Below are 16,642 nucleotides of genomic sequence, written 5' to 3'. Positions count from 1 at the left end.
TTAACTGATCCACAAATTGGGCCAGAAAGAGGAGGGAGGGTGAGAGGGGAGAGACAGCCTGTGATCATGGGCTCACACTGAGGGTCAGGCAACCTCAGGGCAGCCATACTGACTGGACCTGGGGGTAGAGTGTCCAGGCCATGGGAGTATCATGTTTAGGGGAATATTAAGTCAGGAACAGCATTTGACATGTTCTGAAAACAGCAAGGCTAGAGAATGCTGACAAGGAAAGATACCTAAGGAAGGGGATCCTCACAGCAGGGGTGCCGCCAGCCTGGGCAGAAGCCACAGAGGCCTCAGCTCCTGGTCTGGGTACTTGTGGGGAGAGACTGATATTCACCAAATTCTTGAGGATACCCAGATGCCTGAGAAATTTGGGGGATATTACTGGAAGTGAGGTGAAAAGTTAGGTGTCATTTAAAAGAGACCCAAATACACCAGCAAAAACCAGTAGAACTAAAGGGATAAGTGGAGGGTTCAGTCACCATGTTGGACACCTTAGTACGCCACCATCAGCTTATTACAGGGGCCACTTGGACTTAACGGTTTTCGGATGGAAACAGGAGGACTTGAGAGGAGACATTGGGTGTCCCGTGAGTGGAAGTGCCAGCTGGTTGCATGTTGTGAGGGGTGGGCATTGCCCCTGGAAGATTTAGCATATTGGTGGCTATGTCTTGGTCCTTGATGGACAGAGTAGGGCCTCTGGGGCAGAATTCTCAGAGTTGCCAGGGCTGGAGGTTTGCTGCCCACCTGCACTGGTAGTGATTGGTCAAGGGCAATGCTGGCTGAGATGTGACAACCAGGCTTAGACCCCTGCTGCAGCAGCCACCAGTTGCCTATGTGTTTCTCTCACCTTTGCCAACCAAGTATGAAGGTGAATATACCTAGAGCCTGCTCCACACTGCTGCCACCCAAGGAGGAGACTGGTCCCCAGTCTGTAGGCCCAATAACTTGCTAGTGATGCAGCGCTGTAGTACCAGATGCTAACCCAGACAAGAGTTCATCTCAGAGGCACCCCCATCCCCAAGTCCTGGACTCTTCACCCCCTCAGAGGGTTCACCCCTAGTCCCTCATTCCTGTCTCTGGGATATCACTGCATCCCAAACTCTTCTGATCTCTGAAGCCCTTGCTCACTGTCCCAGCACATGCCCAGGTGTGGCATCCAGTGGAAGTGAGTATGCAGGAGTTAGTGTGTCCTGGTGTAACCCATGAGCTCTGTCACTGGCTCAAAGCTTCCCTGTGGGGGAGGCACTAGCACCTCCATTTTCCAAGTGAAATAATTCACCCAAGGTTGAGAAGTGACAAGGATTTTAATTCACATGTGGGCCCAGTGGTCTGTTCACAGTTGCTCCAGGACTGATAAACCCCTGCTGTGTTATGGGGGCTTTGTGTTTCCAAATAGTGAGGATGGTCTCCTTTGAGCCCCCTGATCGCCCAGATGTACATGTGGCGATTGTGGTATCATCTCCTTTTCGCCTAGACCCATTTCCAGTAAACTCTTGGAACATGGGCTTGGAGAAAGAAGCCCAGGCTTGCTTTCTGACTCAAACCTGAGTCATGAGTTCCCATGGGGGAGGAGCTCCAGCTTGGGAGCTTTTTCTAACCGTCATGATTTAGCTGTGCAACTTCAAGCACACCTTCTGCCCTCTCTAGGCTCTCGCAGTGTTTTAGGATGAGAGTCCACAAACTCTGCCCAGCAGCCTGTTTTTGTGAGCTCAAGTGTTTGACTTGTGAAGGATTGTAAAAGCTAAGAAGAATATAGTCTGACCCTTCATGGAAAAGCACACCACACCACAGCCCCACTTGAGGTTTCTCAAGTTTCTCAGGGCTCCCATGATCTGGTGACTGCAGTTGGCAGAGCACTTTCACATGCACCACCTCATTTAATCCCTGACTGCCTGTGGAGGGAGGTGGGCCTCATCTGGGTAAACCTGAGCCCTGAGGGACTGGCCTGGAACTAAGAAAATCGGCTCTTCCTGCTCCTGAGTGAGTGCCCGAGCCCTCAAGGTTGGCTTTTGGTCACTTAGCTCTGATGAATTTCTACAGGTTCGGGAGAAGGGACGTAAAGAGGGATTATGTATTGTCCTGGGTTGGGAAGCAGTTAAGAAGTTGAAGACTTCTTCATGGCTGGTTGTTCACATTCTAAACCTCAAGATTGTTCAGAAGGAAATCCTTCAGCCACCTTCACTGTTCGCGTGTCACCGTTCAGTGAGTTCTGTCGTCTCCTGACTTCTTGTGTTTGACGGTTCTGTTTTGAGTGTTTTGCAGCTGATTTTGGTCAGAGGCATTAAAACTTGATTGCTTATGGAAATAAAAGCCCACCTTGAAGCAGAGTCCTCACTGTGGAATATGCCAGGACATGGAGTGGAATCCAGGGTGATTTGGTGTTATGCAACCGTTTTAAACAGAGGGGTCACTTTTCAGCTCTTGGCAAAATGAATTTTGGCCAGATAAAGTTTCACTGTGTTTGATTTGGGGTTAGCAGGCCAGTATGCCATAACCTGTGGAGAAACAAAGAACCTGATCCTTGTGCTATAATGGGTTCTCAGCCACTAAGAGGATTCCTTGGCACAGGGTCTTTAGGTAGAAGGCTTGTTAGAGTTCATTTGTGAGCTTTAGGTTGAAAGTCTGTCTATGATCTGGGTGGCTGAGCTTAGCCGTCAGTGCTGCATTCCAGGCCATTCATTATAGAATTCACCAATTCACCCTCTCACTGGATCCTCGTCAGTGTGACCTTCTCTAACCACTTTGGTGGATGCTCTTGTTTCAGAGATCAGCAGGAGGCTCCAGCCCTGAAGGTGGAGAAGGTGAGGAAATTTCTAAAGTGTTTCACCATCTTTGCTTGCAAAAAAATGGAAGCAGCCTGATTTTCTCCTCCTCCTCATTTTCTAGATTCTGACCGAGAAGATGGAAATTACTGCCCTCCTGTCAAGCGAGAAAGGACGTCCTCTTTAACCCAATTCCCACCTTCACAGTCAGGTAAAAGTTGCAGAATTTCACTGAATTGTAAAAGGATCCTTGTTTATCTGCCCACTAATGCTCCCACCGTGTTTCCCACCCCACTCTTGCATTTTTTGCCCATATCTGAGTAGAATCAATCGGAGACTCATTCTCCCTCAGGAATGAGATTAGAGCTTGCCTGGGGTGAGGCACCAGGAGTCCATGTCAGGAATCAGTGGCACTTACGGAGACTTGGTGCACTATTAAGAAGATGAGCCGAGAAATCTTCCTTCTGAAATAGAGGAAAAGGACTGTCATTAGCCCCAGTGTTAACTACAACTCTATCCAAAAGCTGCCATTTCTGTAGACTGGAGGTGTGGGAAATGGATGTTCTCCTAACTTTTCAGTTCTGCCTGGATCTTGGTGGTTGAGTTGAGGACCCCAGAAACACACACCCCCACACACCGGGAGCTGAGTGGCCCCAGCAGACACGTAGGTGGAGAGGGCTTGGTGAGGCCTTGCTGGGTGGACCAGGCTCGGCCACGTGGGCCTTGAGGTTCTGGATCAGGGAGAGTGGGGAGGTTATAAAAGTTGATGCAGGGAAGACGCAGGTTCTGAGCTAGAGAGAGAGAGAGAGACTGAAGGCCTTAGAGACACTCCTGCAGATGGAGGGGTATGTGCTACTGCAGGACCTGCCCCCCTCCTCCCATCCTGACTCAGTTCATCTTGCGTTGTGCCTGTTCTCGTCTCAGCTCTGTGGAGCTGACGTAGAGCTCCATGTGTATTCAGTGAAGCTCTCCAGTTACCCAGCTCAAAGTTCATTCTTGGGAAGTTCATGTAAAACATTTTACAACTGTGCGCCTTAAGGATTGCCACTTTAAGGAAAATAAAGCAATCTTGGAAGGTTTTTTCCTATTAACAAGAGCAGTGTGAACATTCCAGGAATGGACAACATAGGAAGTGAGTGTTCTTTCAGGATCATCCCTGTAACACATTGGCTTTTGTACCCATTTTCCTTAGCGCTTATTTTGGACGTTGCCATGTCCTTTCCCACCACTTTATCAGAGCCCCACATTGTCATTTGCTACCCAGCTGTTAAGGAACTGTCCACATAGTTTGTAGTCCGGCTGCTCTTGGCATCCTTTTTTCAAGGATCTCTGTGGCATAGGCCTGCCTGTGGAATGGGGGAGTTCCCACTTCCTACCTATTGCTTGTATTTTTCCTGTTAACTCTTGACTGCTGAGCCCACTCTCTGTATCAAGAAGCTACAACAGAGAAGAGGCATTGTGTGCTGTGACTGTAGGAGCAAAGGACCACCAAATGTCTTCTCTCTCCTGTTGTATAGACACCTAATAGATGCTCAGCACTCATTCATTAGGGAAAATGAATAGATGGTGGTGCCAGTAGTTTGCAAGCATCACCTTGCTCTACACTGATTCTACTTAGCTACATTCTGTCCTGATAGTTCTTAAGCTCCAAATTCCATTGCTTTGTTGCCTGGCCAGCAGCCCAGGAAAGCCCCCACTGGTGTCAAGGAGTGGGGTTCATACCGGGCCCCAGGTGAGACTCAAACATCTGCTGCCTTCTCCTTCCCTCCTGGCTACCCCCAGGATGCCAAGGGAAGGCCAGGGCCACAAGGAGACGAAAGCAGTCGTAGAACAGACTGAAATACTACAGATAAGGGCCTTTCAACTAGAGACCCCTTAGTTGCTGTAGAATCCAGGGGGATTGCTTTTATCAGGAGTAGTTAGAGGCCTTGGCATGATGCTGAAAGCCCTCACCCATAGTGGGGTTCACACCCCTCAGGTGGGAGAGGTAACGTTACTCCTTGTACATCTGCCCCACCTACTCACACTGTTTTTCCTCTTGTTCCTTCCCCTGCCCACATCTCCTTGTCGACAGTATCAAAAAACAATGTTTTTATGCCATCAAGCTTCTGCGAACCATCTGCAGGCAATTCTGACTCAGAACCAGGTGAGCCCTCTCATCCCCTTGCCTTTTGCAGCCAGTCACTGGGGCTTTTCCTGGTGAAAAACTTGATATTGTAAAAATAAAATCTTAGCTAGGAATGGACAATTTGAAATAAGGATTCTCTTTCATTTCCTGAATGACTCTTCAGCTAGTAGATTTGAAGTCCAGTGTGAGACAGACTTCATAAGCCTTAGTCTTGTTTCTGCAAAAGCAGGACTGGTTACAGGAGTTTTAAATCCTTTAAAAAAGAAAAAATAAAAAACCTATAAAGAGGTGTGTTATTCATTTTTTAAATTTTTACATAAGGAATACATATATACTATCTTTTCCAAAAGACCCCAGGCAGAAATACATCAAATTAAAGAACCCATCTGCCCCCTTGCCACTCTACCCCCATCCCAAAAGTAACTACTGTGGAGTTTATGTAATTTTCCAGCCTCCTTTTCTGGGTATTAAATTCTCACATTGCTTAATATTGCTTAGATCTGTTCAGATAAATATATTTAACCACATTTAAAATTTTAAGGAAAATGATGATCCCTCTGAGGAACATGGAGCCGTCCTTTTTTGGCCTTTTGCTAGAGAACCAATTCCAAGATTTCCTGAAAGTTTCCCCCACATGGCTAAAGTTCCTCATAAAAGATTTAATGAGCAAGTTTAACAACGGAATTCTGTAATCCAAACTGCCTTTTATAAATTCTTTGCTGACTTCAAAAGCTTTTCAACATAAGTCATATTCTGGCATGAGGGTGATGTCAGGGGAAGAGTCAAGGTTTTATAACTTTGGGAATTGGTTTGATGGCCCCATTTCAAGCAAGTGAATTCATTTTGAATCTAAAAGAAACTGTTTTGAACAGCACCCTGCCCTTCCCTAGGTTGGTTTTCAAGGGTCCTTGGAGATCTGCACATTGGTTGTACCTGGGATGCTGGCTTAGCAAGTCTTACCCTGAACTGTGCAGATGTATTAGCTGTGGTAAGCTGTTCTGGCCCACCAGTCACTGAAGCCACTCCTGATCCCTCTGTGCTGCTCTATTAGGAATCTCACAGTCACCTCTGAGGGTCTGTGAGTGACAGCCTCACTCCCTTTTCTCTCCCCTCAGACCTGCTCTGTAGGCCGCAACACAGCCCTGACCCTGGTCCCTGCTGTAATGTGGGGTCAGGTTAGATGTACATACCAGCTCTGCAAAATGAACTTCTTTATACCCATGCCTGCCTTAATTTTAGGGGGGAAAAAATTAGCTGACAGAAAAATGCTGACGTACTCCTGCATCTCTCTACCCAGCAACCCCATTTGATTTTCTCCAGCCATCCCAATATCCTTCTTCAAAAAGGGGCTCGACCCCAGATCACACATCTCATATCTCTTCTCCCATCTGGAAAACATCCTTGGTCTTTCCTTAACTTTTATGATCTTGAAGATTACCTTAAAGGCCAGTTGTTTTGGAGAAGAACTTCACTTTGGGTTTGCCCACTGTTACCTGGTGATTCAACCAAGTTACATGTTTGGGGCTAGACTACCACAGAAGTGAAGCTTTGTTCTTTCCAGTACACCCCAGTGGAGCACACATGGTGTTTGCTTGTCCTGAAACTACTAGTGGGGTTAGCATCGATCACTTGCTTACGGTGGCATCTTCCCACTTTCACCACTGTAATTTATGTTTCTTCCTTTGTGATTGGCATTTTCTGGAGAGATACTTTGAGACGCTAGGAAATGTCATTCCTGCCCTAATTTTGCCCTCCAGTGTTAGCATCTATGACTGTTTCTTTCTTGAATCGGTTATTACTCTGACGATCCCCAAATGGGCATTTTCTGCCTTCATCACTGCTCCTCCATTTATTAATTGTTCTGTAAGGAAGCACTTTCTCTTCCAGCTTACTTAATCATTTCTTTATTGTACCAATGTGGACTTCCAAATTACTGTTTCAGTCAGCGGCTTATCATGTGTTCTTAGTGTTTAACATTCAGTTTTTACTTTGATTTGCCTTTGGTTCTTGTGTTGTTTTGCCAGGTTCTGGTATTCTTTTAAGCACTTGTTCATTTCTGTCATAACAAGGTTCCAGGCTCATCTTCTCTCCCTGTCCCAGCCCTGTGACCAACCATTTCTCGAGGGGTCCTGGTTCTTTTTAGTGGAGAGTGGTCTTTAGAAACCAAGATCTGGATGCTCAGCTTATTCATTGATGTTGGGCTGTTACTGCTCACAGATGGTCAGTGCCTGCAACTTGGAACACACATAGTCAGGTGTAGACCTATATGCATACACACGTATATACCTGCACATAGCTTTCTGTATCTCCCTCTACCCTGTATACATGGGTAGCCACAGGTTCTCATGGATACTTCCAGTCCAGCGCCAAAAGGGTTTAAATTATATCCCCCCTCTCTCATTTCTGCCTCTCTCTTCTGACAGTAAGAAACCTGACTCCCTTTGTCTTAGTTGCAATGAGTTGTCGCTCCAGCTCCCTGTGCATGGCCAGTGCTTCCTGCCTAGACTAACTCCGTCCTTGCACAGGCCCTAAACCCTGCCAGGCTGCCTTCTCTTGGGCTCTTTTCAACCTCTGGTACACACCAGGTACAATTTTGACGTATTTTCCAGACTGAATCTCAAGAGTTGGGGTCACTCTGGTGACCAGAGTGGAGCAGAGGTGGAGCAGAAAGTATCCTCAAAGGAGCCAGCATACTGTCAGACTTGTTTCAGGGAAGGGTGCAGGTTGGCCCAGAAGGAGCTAGCTCTTCCCCAGTGAGCTCAGTGAGGGATGTGCATGTGCCCTCAAGAAGACCCCAGCCCACCTGCACATCCCTGTGCCCTGGCATGGTGGTGGGTCTCTAGCCACAAGACAATGCCTCTCCATTGTACTGAGCTTGTTACAGGGAAAGTGAGTTTTGAGGGGGTCATGAGAAAAAAGCACATTTGATTCATTGGAAATGGGGCCTATTTCAGGAGCTTCCAGAGTTTGGCTGCCCTGTGAACATAACCTCCTTTCTGTCCTGAGTCCCTGGCTGCCATTAGAAGTATGCACACTTGTCTGTTTATCTGTTCACAGCCGGGATTTCCTGCACATCTGCAGGGTGGGCCAGGCAGTGACCCAATGCTAATGAGTGGTCAGTGGCGGTGATTATTTAGGCCTGCTGCCCTCACTGGTCAACCTGGGCCAGCCCCAGGGGTCAGATGTCTGGTAGCATCAACTCCACACTGAGCAGAGCAGAGGAGAGCAATTTGTAGCTACAATGCAAACTTTGTGAAGCCAGCTCTAAGGGCTTTAAAAATGTTTCTAAATTGCCAATCATCCTCTGAATGTAATGTTGGCTATGTAATTCAACATTTCTCTTCTAAAAAATGAACATCTGGCAGTGCTTCTTCCCCCATGTCCTGTGGTGTCTGTCTCCCCTGAGTGTGGTTTTATGGCCCTTCTCTTGCGGGAGAGATACCAGCTCCACTAACACAGGCTCTTGGAAGCTTGTCAGGCTCCACTCCTTCTCACTAACTAGCAGTGAGAGTTTTATAATCCTGCTTTTGCCCAAAGAGAACAGTTTAGCTCACCTACCTATAAACAGCAGAAAGAAAACCTTCCTAATTCTTCTGAAAGTCTGATTGTCTTTTTTAACTACTGTAATTTTGGTCACACAAAGTGTTAGTGTTGTTTTAGCCATTAATTAGTTGGTTTTTAGTAACCCGCAGAGTTTTGCAGCCATAGCCATCACCATAATAAATTTTAGAATGCTTCATCACCCCAAGGAGACCCCATCCCATTAGCAGTCAATCCCTCCCCCCCAGTCCCTTCCGTAACTCCTACTCATGTGCTTTCTGTCCCTGTGGATTTGCTCCTCTGCACAGTTTATATTGATGGCATCATGCAGTACACAGCCTTCAGGGGTAGCTTTCCATTTATTTCAGTCTTTACTGCCAACACCTTTTGTGGATTTTGTTTGTTGAATGTATTCCCAAGTATTTTATTATTTTTGGTATTACTGTAAATGGAATTGTTTTCTTAACTTCTTTGTATTGTTCATTGCTAGTGTGGAAACACAGTGGATATTTATGCATTGATAGTGTTCTCTGTGACTTAAGAGATTTTTCTTATGGGTTATACCTTAGCACTAAAGAGAAACTGCTCTCCCTGTGCTTCTCTGGGAAAAAGTCGCAAGGCTTTTTATGTTTCCCATCAAGGATCATATTAGACACACCCTCTTCTGAGATGGGCAAAGTCAGCAAGACACACAAATCATGTGTCCACCTGTGTGGATACATGACTGAGCTATAACCAGGTTTTGAGCACTCCCCAAAGCCCCTGTATCTGTTAGCCCAGGCTTAAGTCCTAAGGCAACCCAGCTTCTTCTCGGTGGCCAGGATTAACAACCCTGCTTCCTTCCCTGGGGCCTTGTGGTGCTCTCATTAAGTGAAAAAGCTCAGCCCTCAGGCACTTCTGGAAAAAAGCACAAACTCTCTGTCCGCCACCTCTGACCATTCATCACAGAAAACTTGTGATGAACAGTACAGGGATGTTTACTGATTACAGACTCATCCTCTGACAAGACAAACCTAGGAAAGGGAGACGGGTCCTGGGGACTTGTTTTGTGTTCTTCAGGACCTGCAAGAGCAGCACTGTGTCCCAGCCTCTGCTGAGTGGGGTGATTGTAGGTTGACGCACCTTGTACTTGCTCTCCAATGAGTCAGTACTTCCTGCAGCTCTCACCTCCTCCCCCAGACTGCCCTACGGTCTCAGTGGCTTGAGGGGACACATCTGTGTCTGTTTCATTTAGAAACATTTTCCACAGTTCTCTTCCTCCCCTTCTCCCTCCTGGCCTTACCACCCCACCCCAGGCAGACCTGCTTTTTATCCTTTGTCTTGTACTTGTAGAGGAAAAGAGCAGTGGGTTCCGGTTGAAGCCGCCAACACTGATCCATGGCCAGGCACCCAGCGCAGGTAGGTGCCTGTCTCTGGCAAGAAAAACGAACTGGCTTTCTCATACCTTGCCAGGCCTCTGCACAGCATGTGTGTGCAGCAGTGCACTCCAGGCTCACCTGCCTCTGGGTTACCTCACCTTACCCAACCTTTGAGCACTGGAAAGCAGATTTAAAGAGTTTGGCACAGACCAGGGAAGTCAGACTTGAGCCCTCCCTGGGAAGGAGGAAGCAATGAGGAACATTTGCGCTCTGTGCCAGTAATAGCTCCTTTGCCTCTACTCTATACAGAGTATTCTGACCCCATCATGCCACACAGAATTAATCCTGATGAGCAGAGCGACCAGGATCCTGTGGCACGCTGCTAGTAAGTGGATACTCCAAGCAGTGGCGTGCACAATACACACCCTGTAGGTCCAACAGGAAAGTCCTTGGAAGGCTGAAAGCCTCTCATGACCCAGGCCCTTTTTGTGGTTGGCAGAGGGATTTTCCCAGTGTGGCATTTGGAAAAACAGGCACAGAGGGGCCCTTTATGCGACCTCTTCATTTCTTTTCCCTCACTGTCTGCACTTGACCCCAGCACTGGAGAACAACTGTCACTTCATTCCCCTGTAGCATCACTGCGCTCACTCGACATGATCAGTTATGTGGGAATTTCATATTATCTTATCTATAAATAACAACAGCCAGATTCTGCATGTCTAGCTGTAAATAAAATCTTGGGTTTTTTTTAAAAAAGGGCTTCCTGCAAACTCTAGCCTGGGAGGGACAGTAAACAGGTTGCTGGTGTTAATTTTTCTGTAAAGCACTTGAGAGCTGGGGATGATGTGCTTCTGCCCACCGGATCCAAGGGCCCTGGGCAAGCTGACTTCCATTCCCAGGTCTGCCGAGCCAGAAGCCCAAGGAACAGCAGCGGAGCGTGCTTCGCCCGGCAGTGTTACAAGCCCCTCAGCCAAAGGCACTCTCCCAGACCGGTAAGAAACGGCGGCCCTGGCGCCGGGCTCAGACAGCAGGGTAAAGCGGTTCTGAAGTCACGCCTGGGACAGCCGTGTCTCCACACAGGTGACTTTGGCAATATCTGCTGAATGCACTCAGAAATAAAGAGCTCTGGGAAACAGTCCTTAAAATCCTTGGTGACCCCAAGGGAACATGTGAAGTGATTCCACTTCCTCCCTGTGGCACCAGGGCCAAGTGTGACTGCTGGTGAAAACGTGCTTGGTACACACACTGCCATCCTAAAAGCTGGCCCATTTCCCCAGGTGTTTCAGATTTGTCCCTGCATGTTTGCAGGCAAAATTCAACCTTCTTCTAGTCTTCAGAGACTTCAAGGGTAATTTTGATGAGACCTGCATTTAAATCTCATTTGCCGAACTTAAGACATACCTCTTAAACAGTATTTCCTTTATATCCCAACAGATAGTAGTTAATCCTTAATTTCAGTTAATCCTTCATTTTCTAATACTAAAGAATTTTACTTGTCTTCTCTTGATCTGTCCCTGAATTTCCTAAGTCTTTATTAGAGGCAACATGTGAAGGAACTAGTTAATATTTCTGAGGAGTTTTTAATTACATGGGAAATTTTTTGGTTCTAATGCCAGACGAAGACAGATTTAAAGTTATGTATGTCATATAACTCTCAACTATTTAAAGGGGGAAAAAATGCATAAAATATAGTAAAATTTGTTTTATAAAACTCAAAATTTTCCCCCAATATATATCCCCTCCCCCAAATTAGTTTTTAATTACATGTGAAGTTTTTTGGTTCTAATGTCAAACAATCAAAGCTAGATTTAAAGTTGTACATGTCATGTAATCTTGAATATTTAAAGGGAAACAAATGCCTAGAGTAAAAACTAGTAAAATTTGTTTTATAAAATATCTTTTCCCCCCAATGTACTTTTTTCCTTTTTCCCCCCTTAATTAGCAGTATTGCTTCTAATACATTGAAAAGTCTTATTTTGTGGACTAAACAATAAGATAGTCTTGCTTCTGTGAGGTTTTAGTTTTTGGTTTTTAAACTAAGAATTTATGACTTTTAGTAGTGGCATCAGATCCTTTTCTTTCAAAAGGGAGAACTGTGCTCTTGGTTCAGCACTTCCTCTGGGCAAGAACGGGTCCTTGCTAAACTTAAGTAATTCTTGCTCTTTTCCTCCCCACAGTCCCAAGCAGCGGCACCAACGGGGTCACTATCCCAGCAGACTGCACGGGGGCCGCAACGTCGACATCACCAGACAACTCCACACGTACAAGTCCCTCTGCTGAGGCCCAAGCCCTCGAGGTCCGTCTGTGCTGGGGCAGGGCACACACCATGAGGGGAACTTCTTAGGGCTTTGCTGAACTCATAGTGTCTGTTGCCTGCTTGCTCTGAGCTGGGTCACCATTGGCCTGCATTAGGTTTTCTGAATGTGCTCAAAGGTTTCAGTACATAACCACAACTGATGTGCCAAGTCCCTGGAACACGAAGGTATCCCTCTTGGTCGTTCCAAGAGCACAGCTCTGTCCCAGAGTCCCCCAAACTAACATCTATCCCCATGTGTCCTGGGTTAGTATGCCTGCCATTGACACCCTAACCATTGAACTCTGCGAGTCACAGGCAAAAAAGTGGTGTTCATTGATGAAGGTGTTACCTATTTTACTTGGAGGAATGCCTCTCCACCCTGTCTCCACACCCTAACAGCTCCTGGGAGATTCGTATATGTGTGCCCATTCTAGTTGTAAGAGGGTGCCTGGAGAGTCAGCTCAGAAAATATGATTCAAAGAAAACCCATAATGGTTATGGGTTTATCTAGGCCAAAAGCATTTGTTTCCCAGTAGTGTTGCATTGCAGCTGGAAAATTCAGGGCATTCATGAAAAACCTGCTTTTGTAGCTGGCAGAGGAGAATTTGAAATCTGAGTTGCAGTAAGGCACCAAGGCTTCCAAATACAAAGTCATATCAGATCTTTGGGTTTCTTTCTACTCTGTCCATTCAGCAGACAGGCAGAGTCTCCACCCTCCCCTTCCTCCTCATATCCCCATAGATGTGCAGGCTCAGATGATGGAAACAGTCACCGGCTTTCCATTTTAAACATCCCTGAGCCCCTTCTTACCCACCCCCCACCTTCAGAATTGGAAACAGGAATCATTTCCATAACATACTTGTTGGGAACTTTGAGGGCTGTACAACTCTGACTTAGAGACCAGGGAGTTGCCCGCACGTCCCATCTTCCTCCAAGTTCCTCACTCATGAGCATAGGGGTTAAACTTGGGCACTCCATGGAGAAGATTCACCCTGTCCAGCCCAGGGGGTCTGCCTGATCCACTTTTACCTTTGGTTCTAGCCCTCGCCCAAGGAGCCACACCAAAAGAGATACGTGGAACAGGTTGAAATGGTGTAAGGTTGCTCATCTGGCTATCAGGGCTAATACGGTTTTGTCACTTAATAATGGGTTTATGTTCTGTGAAATGCATCATTCGGTAATGCCGTTGTATGACTGTCTTAGAGTGTAATGACATAAACCTAGATGGTGCAGCCACTCCATGTCTCGGCTGTGTGGTAGCCTGTTGGGACCCCCTCTGTACATGCAGTGTGTCCTTGAACCAAGCGTCATTAAGCAACATATGACTCTATGTCACTTCTTTTCAGTTGTTGTTTTGGTTTTTTTTTAAATAGGAGAAGGAATCCCAGAAAAATGAATCTAGCAATACTTCTGAGGAGGAAAACTGTGAGAAAAAAGAGCAAGTCGCACAGCAAGCATTTGTGTTTGGGCAGAACTTGAGGGACAGAGTCAAGGTACATGATAAGAGGACTGGGTGAGCCAGTGAACTAATGAATTATTTTATTTTCATGCCTCCCCCAGGTTAAACAACAGAAAGTCCCCACAAAGGCAGGTGGGAAGAGGACAGAGCCCATCATGGTGTAGTCCTGTGGCTCATGGCCCACTCAGCAACTGCTTGTTTTTTGTGCCTGACACACCCCACTGCTCGGCTCCTAGCACACACTCCCAGCTCCGTGCTACCCCCTCCACCCCAAGTGTACAACTCAGCAGTGGCTTCTGGCACCAGGCTCCCTTGATAATATAGTGGGGGACAGAGAAGCAAGCCACTGCGTGTGCTTCTCCCTGAGAATTGACATTTTCATGGCAAAGGAGAAAGCAAGTGTCACAATGAGATGCTTCGGAGGTCCCTAGGTAGGGTTTTTTTTTTTTTTTTACATTAGGATTTCTGTCAGAGCACTAGCAGCATTGGGCCATGTCTTTCTGAGTTGTTGGAGGTTTGCTCTGGGCACTGTGGGGTATTAGCCAACATTCCCAGCCTCTACCCACCTCAGTCATAACAACTAAACATTACACAGCCAGTGCTGAATGTCTCCCATAGGAACAAATCACCCCTGGTTGAGAAACCATCACCTTATTTTTTTAAAGTAAGGCAAGTGGAAAGATACTGTTTTCTTTCCCAAAGAAGGCACTAGTGTTTACCACCTCCTGACTGCCCCTTGAGTGGTATGTCAGCATGTCAGTCTGGTCTGGGGACTTTGAGTCAGTGGGTGGGGAGTGGCTGGCAGTACAGGAGATCTTGGCTCCGAACCCTTTGCACTGGCACTCTGGGACAACCAGATTTGGGCAGCACTACCTTTCCCAGACACAGGGACAAGATATTTTTCCATGGTGTATCCTGCAATAATCTCCTTTGGAAGCCTGGGAGCATTGTCAGTGGCTGTGTCCAGGGACAGCTGACGTGGTTGTACTGAAGGGTGGGTTCTTCTGCAGCCAGGAATGCTGCTCAACACCCCACAGTGCCCATGATGGCCATAAACAGAGGATGATCTAGCCCCAAATGTCAGTGATGCTGAGGGGGAGAAACTCTAAAATAAGGAAACAAATCTCTCTGGAGTATAAAAAACATCAGATCATGTGTTCTGCTTTCTCCTTTGGTACTTACTGTCCAATAGAAGCACAAATCTCCCAAGAGACAGAAAGTAGGTGTTGATGTTACACAGCTTTATGCCAGAATAATGAGTCCCGTGGAGGCTGTTCCCGCCAAGGGAAAAGAAACAGAACAAGGGAAGGTCTGAAAATCCACTCAGTGGGGGATGGGAACTTGGCCTAGGCCATCAGGCTGAGTCCATTCCCTGATTTTAGGGGAATGACTGCCTTGAAAGTGGGGTGAGGGCGGTAGTCTTACGGAGGTCAAAAACCTCCATCATCTTTGAAGTGAGCAGTCACATCCCAGCTTCTCTGTGGAGGATGACTTAGAGCCGTGATTTCCTACCGCCGAGCCTCTATGAGGGTGGTAGTGCCCACCTGCAAGGGTTCCTAGGCTGTTACAGTAGAAATGTTTAATGGGCATGGCACAACCGTCAGCATAAAAGGCGGCCTTGAGAAATGCTGCTTTTATCATGTTTATAATAAAGCCCTTCAAATACCAGCTTCGTAAGCATTCTGTATTCTGGGGACAGAAGCATCAATGAAATTTCAACCAGATGCCAGCTTGAGTGCTGTTTTTTTTTGAACAAGGGAGAAAAATCTGCCTAATAGTTTGTGAAACTCTTTCTGTATCTTAACCACTAAAATCGAAAAGGAAATTGGTTACAGTCCCATCCCCCGCTGTACACACATGTGCTCAAGCACAGGCACATACACAGAGTAGATGATAGGATTTGCACTTGGGCACTTTGCCATGTGATGTAGGGGCTGTGCAGACAGGCTGAGCTGTGGAAATCCAGAACATGCTGTTCTCTGAGTAGTAAATGTTTCCTCTCTCTCTCCCAGTTGATAAACGAGAACACTGAAGTAGCTGACATGGAGAATGCTGGACACCCCAGTTCAGAAGCACCAACCGCAACCAACTATTTCCTTCAGTATATCAGCTCCAGGTGCGTGTCTCTGGCTGGGCTCCCAGCCTGCGTATGGGAGAGCCTCAGCCACAGACGGGCCTCCGGCCATCCATCGTCACTGCCTCAGGCCCCGAGAAGAGGCAGCCACATGCACCAGGAGCCAGCCCACTTCCTCCCCAGAGGCAAAGTAGAGGGGAGGGGGTAGAAGGTTCTGGGATGGTGGGATTCAACGCACCCCTGAAGCAAGACCCAAGTTCTATAGGTTGGTGGACCCTGACCTTTGAGCAGCCTGTGTCACCAGGACCTCATGCCCAGGACAGACCCAGTGGGCCTTTTTTTTATTTTTTTTTTTTTAAAGATTTATTTATTTATACAAGAACCAGGGTACAGACCAGATGTGTGGGAGGGTGAGAGGATTCACCAGAAACAGCGGGGAACAGAACAGGCAGACTGATGAAATACACTGCTGAGGGGAGCAGCGGGTGAGACAGGAGGGGTCTGCCACCCCATGTGGGACCCTCGCCAGCCGGCTGGGATCAAACTGGCACTGCAGAGGCTGCGGACAGCTTCATAGCGCAGCGCTCAACCGCCTGCGCCACCAAGGGAGGCCCCCAGTGGGCTTTTTAAAAGACATGCTTTTCCACCACAGTATTTCCCAGGACAGGAGGTATTTACAGCCTTGACCTCTTTTATTGGCTCAAGTGTGATGGCAGTGGCAGTTGCCATTTGTTGAGCATTGCTTATGGGCAGCCAGACTCCCCCACCAGCAGCCCCAGGGGTAAGAGATGTACCTCCTTCATGTGGGCCAGGAGACGGGACTTAGAGAGCTACAGTGACTGGACAAGGGGTGGCCCACCACCGAGGAACAGCTGGGTTTCATTCCCAGAAGCGGGTTGCTCCCGATTCTGACTCCTGCACTTGACTTGTCCAAGACAGCGTCCTATTCTGCGTACCTAGTGTGATGTCCTCCTCCTGGGGCTTGGGGGCTTTCAGGCATGTCCCCTGAAATTTGGTGC

At 47.2% G+C, this 16,642-nt stretch overlaps 1 protein-coding gene across 5 annotated transcripts in view; it reads left to right on the top strand.

Moving 5' to 3' along the window:
* Positions 1 to 16,642, top strand: part of RANBP3 (RAN binding protein 3) — a 53,554-nt gene that overhangs the window by 29,008 nt on the left and 7,904 nt on the right. For 3 of the 5 annotated variants that reach the window (XM_037505172.2, XM_037505173.2, XM_037505176.2), the window contains 8 exons: positions 2,771 to 2,807; positions 2,893 to 2,979; positions 4,843 to 4,914; positions 9,769 to 9,834; positions 10,694 to 10,786; positions 11,972 to 12,090; positions 13,464 to 13,583; positions 15,562 to 15,665. In XM_037505172.2, coding sequence (XP_037361069.1) covers positions 2,771 to 2,807; positions 2,893 to 2,979; positions 4,843 to 4,914; positions 9,769 to 9,834; positions 10,694 to 10,786; positions 11,972 to 12,090; positions 13,464 to 13,583; positions 15,562 to 15,665 — 698 coding nt within the window. The remainder of the gene's footprint in view (positions 1 to 2,770; positions 2,808 to 2,892; positions 2,980 to 4,842; positions 4,915 to 9,768; positions 9,835 to 10,693; positions 10,787 to 11,971; positions 12,091 to 13,463; positions 13,584 to 15,561; positions 15,666 to 16,642) is intronic. The other 2 variants (XM_037505174.2, XM_037505175.2) reach the window with 1 other exon arrangement.

The sequence above is a fragment of the Talpa occidentalis genome, unplaced genomic scaffold (assembly GCF_014898055.3).
Source record: "Talpa occidentalis isolate TD23 unplaced genomic scaffold, MPIMG_talOcc4v2.1 talOcc4.12, whole genome shotgun sequence".
In the NCBI taxonomy this organism is placed as follows: Eukaryota; Metazoa; Chordata; class Mammalia; order Eulipotyphla; family Talpidae; genus Talpa; species Talpa occidentalis.
This window is presented reverse-complemented; position numbering and strand designations above follow the sequence as displayed.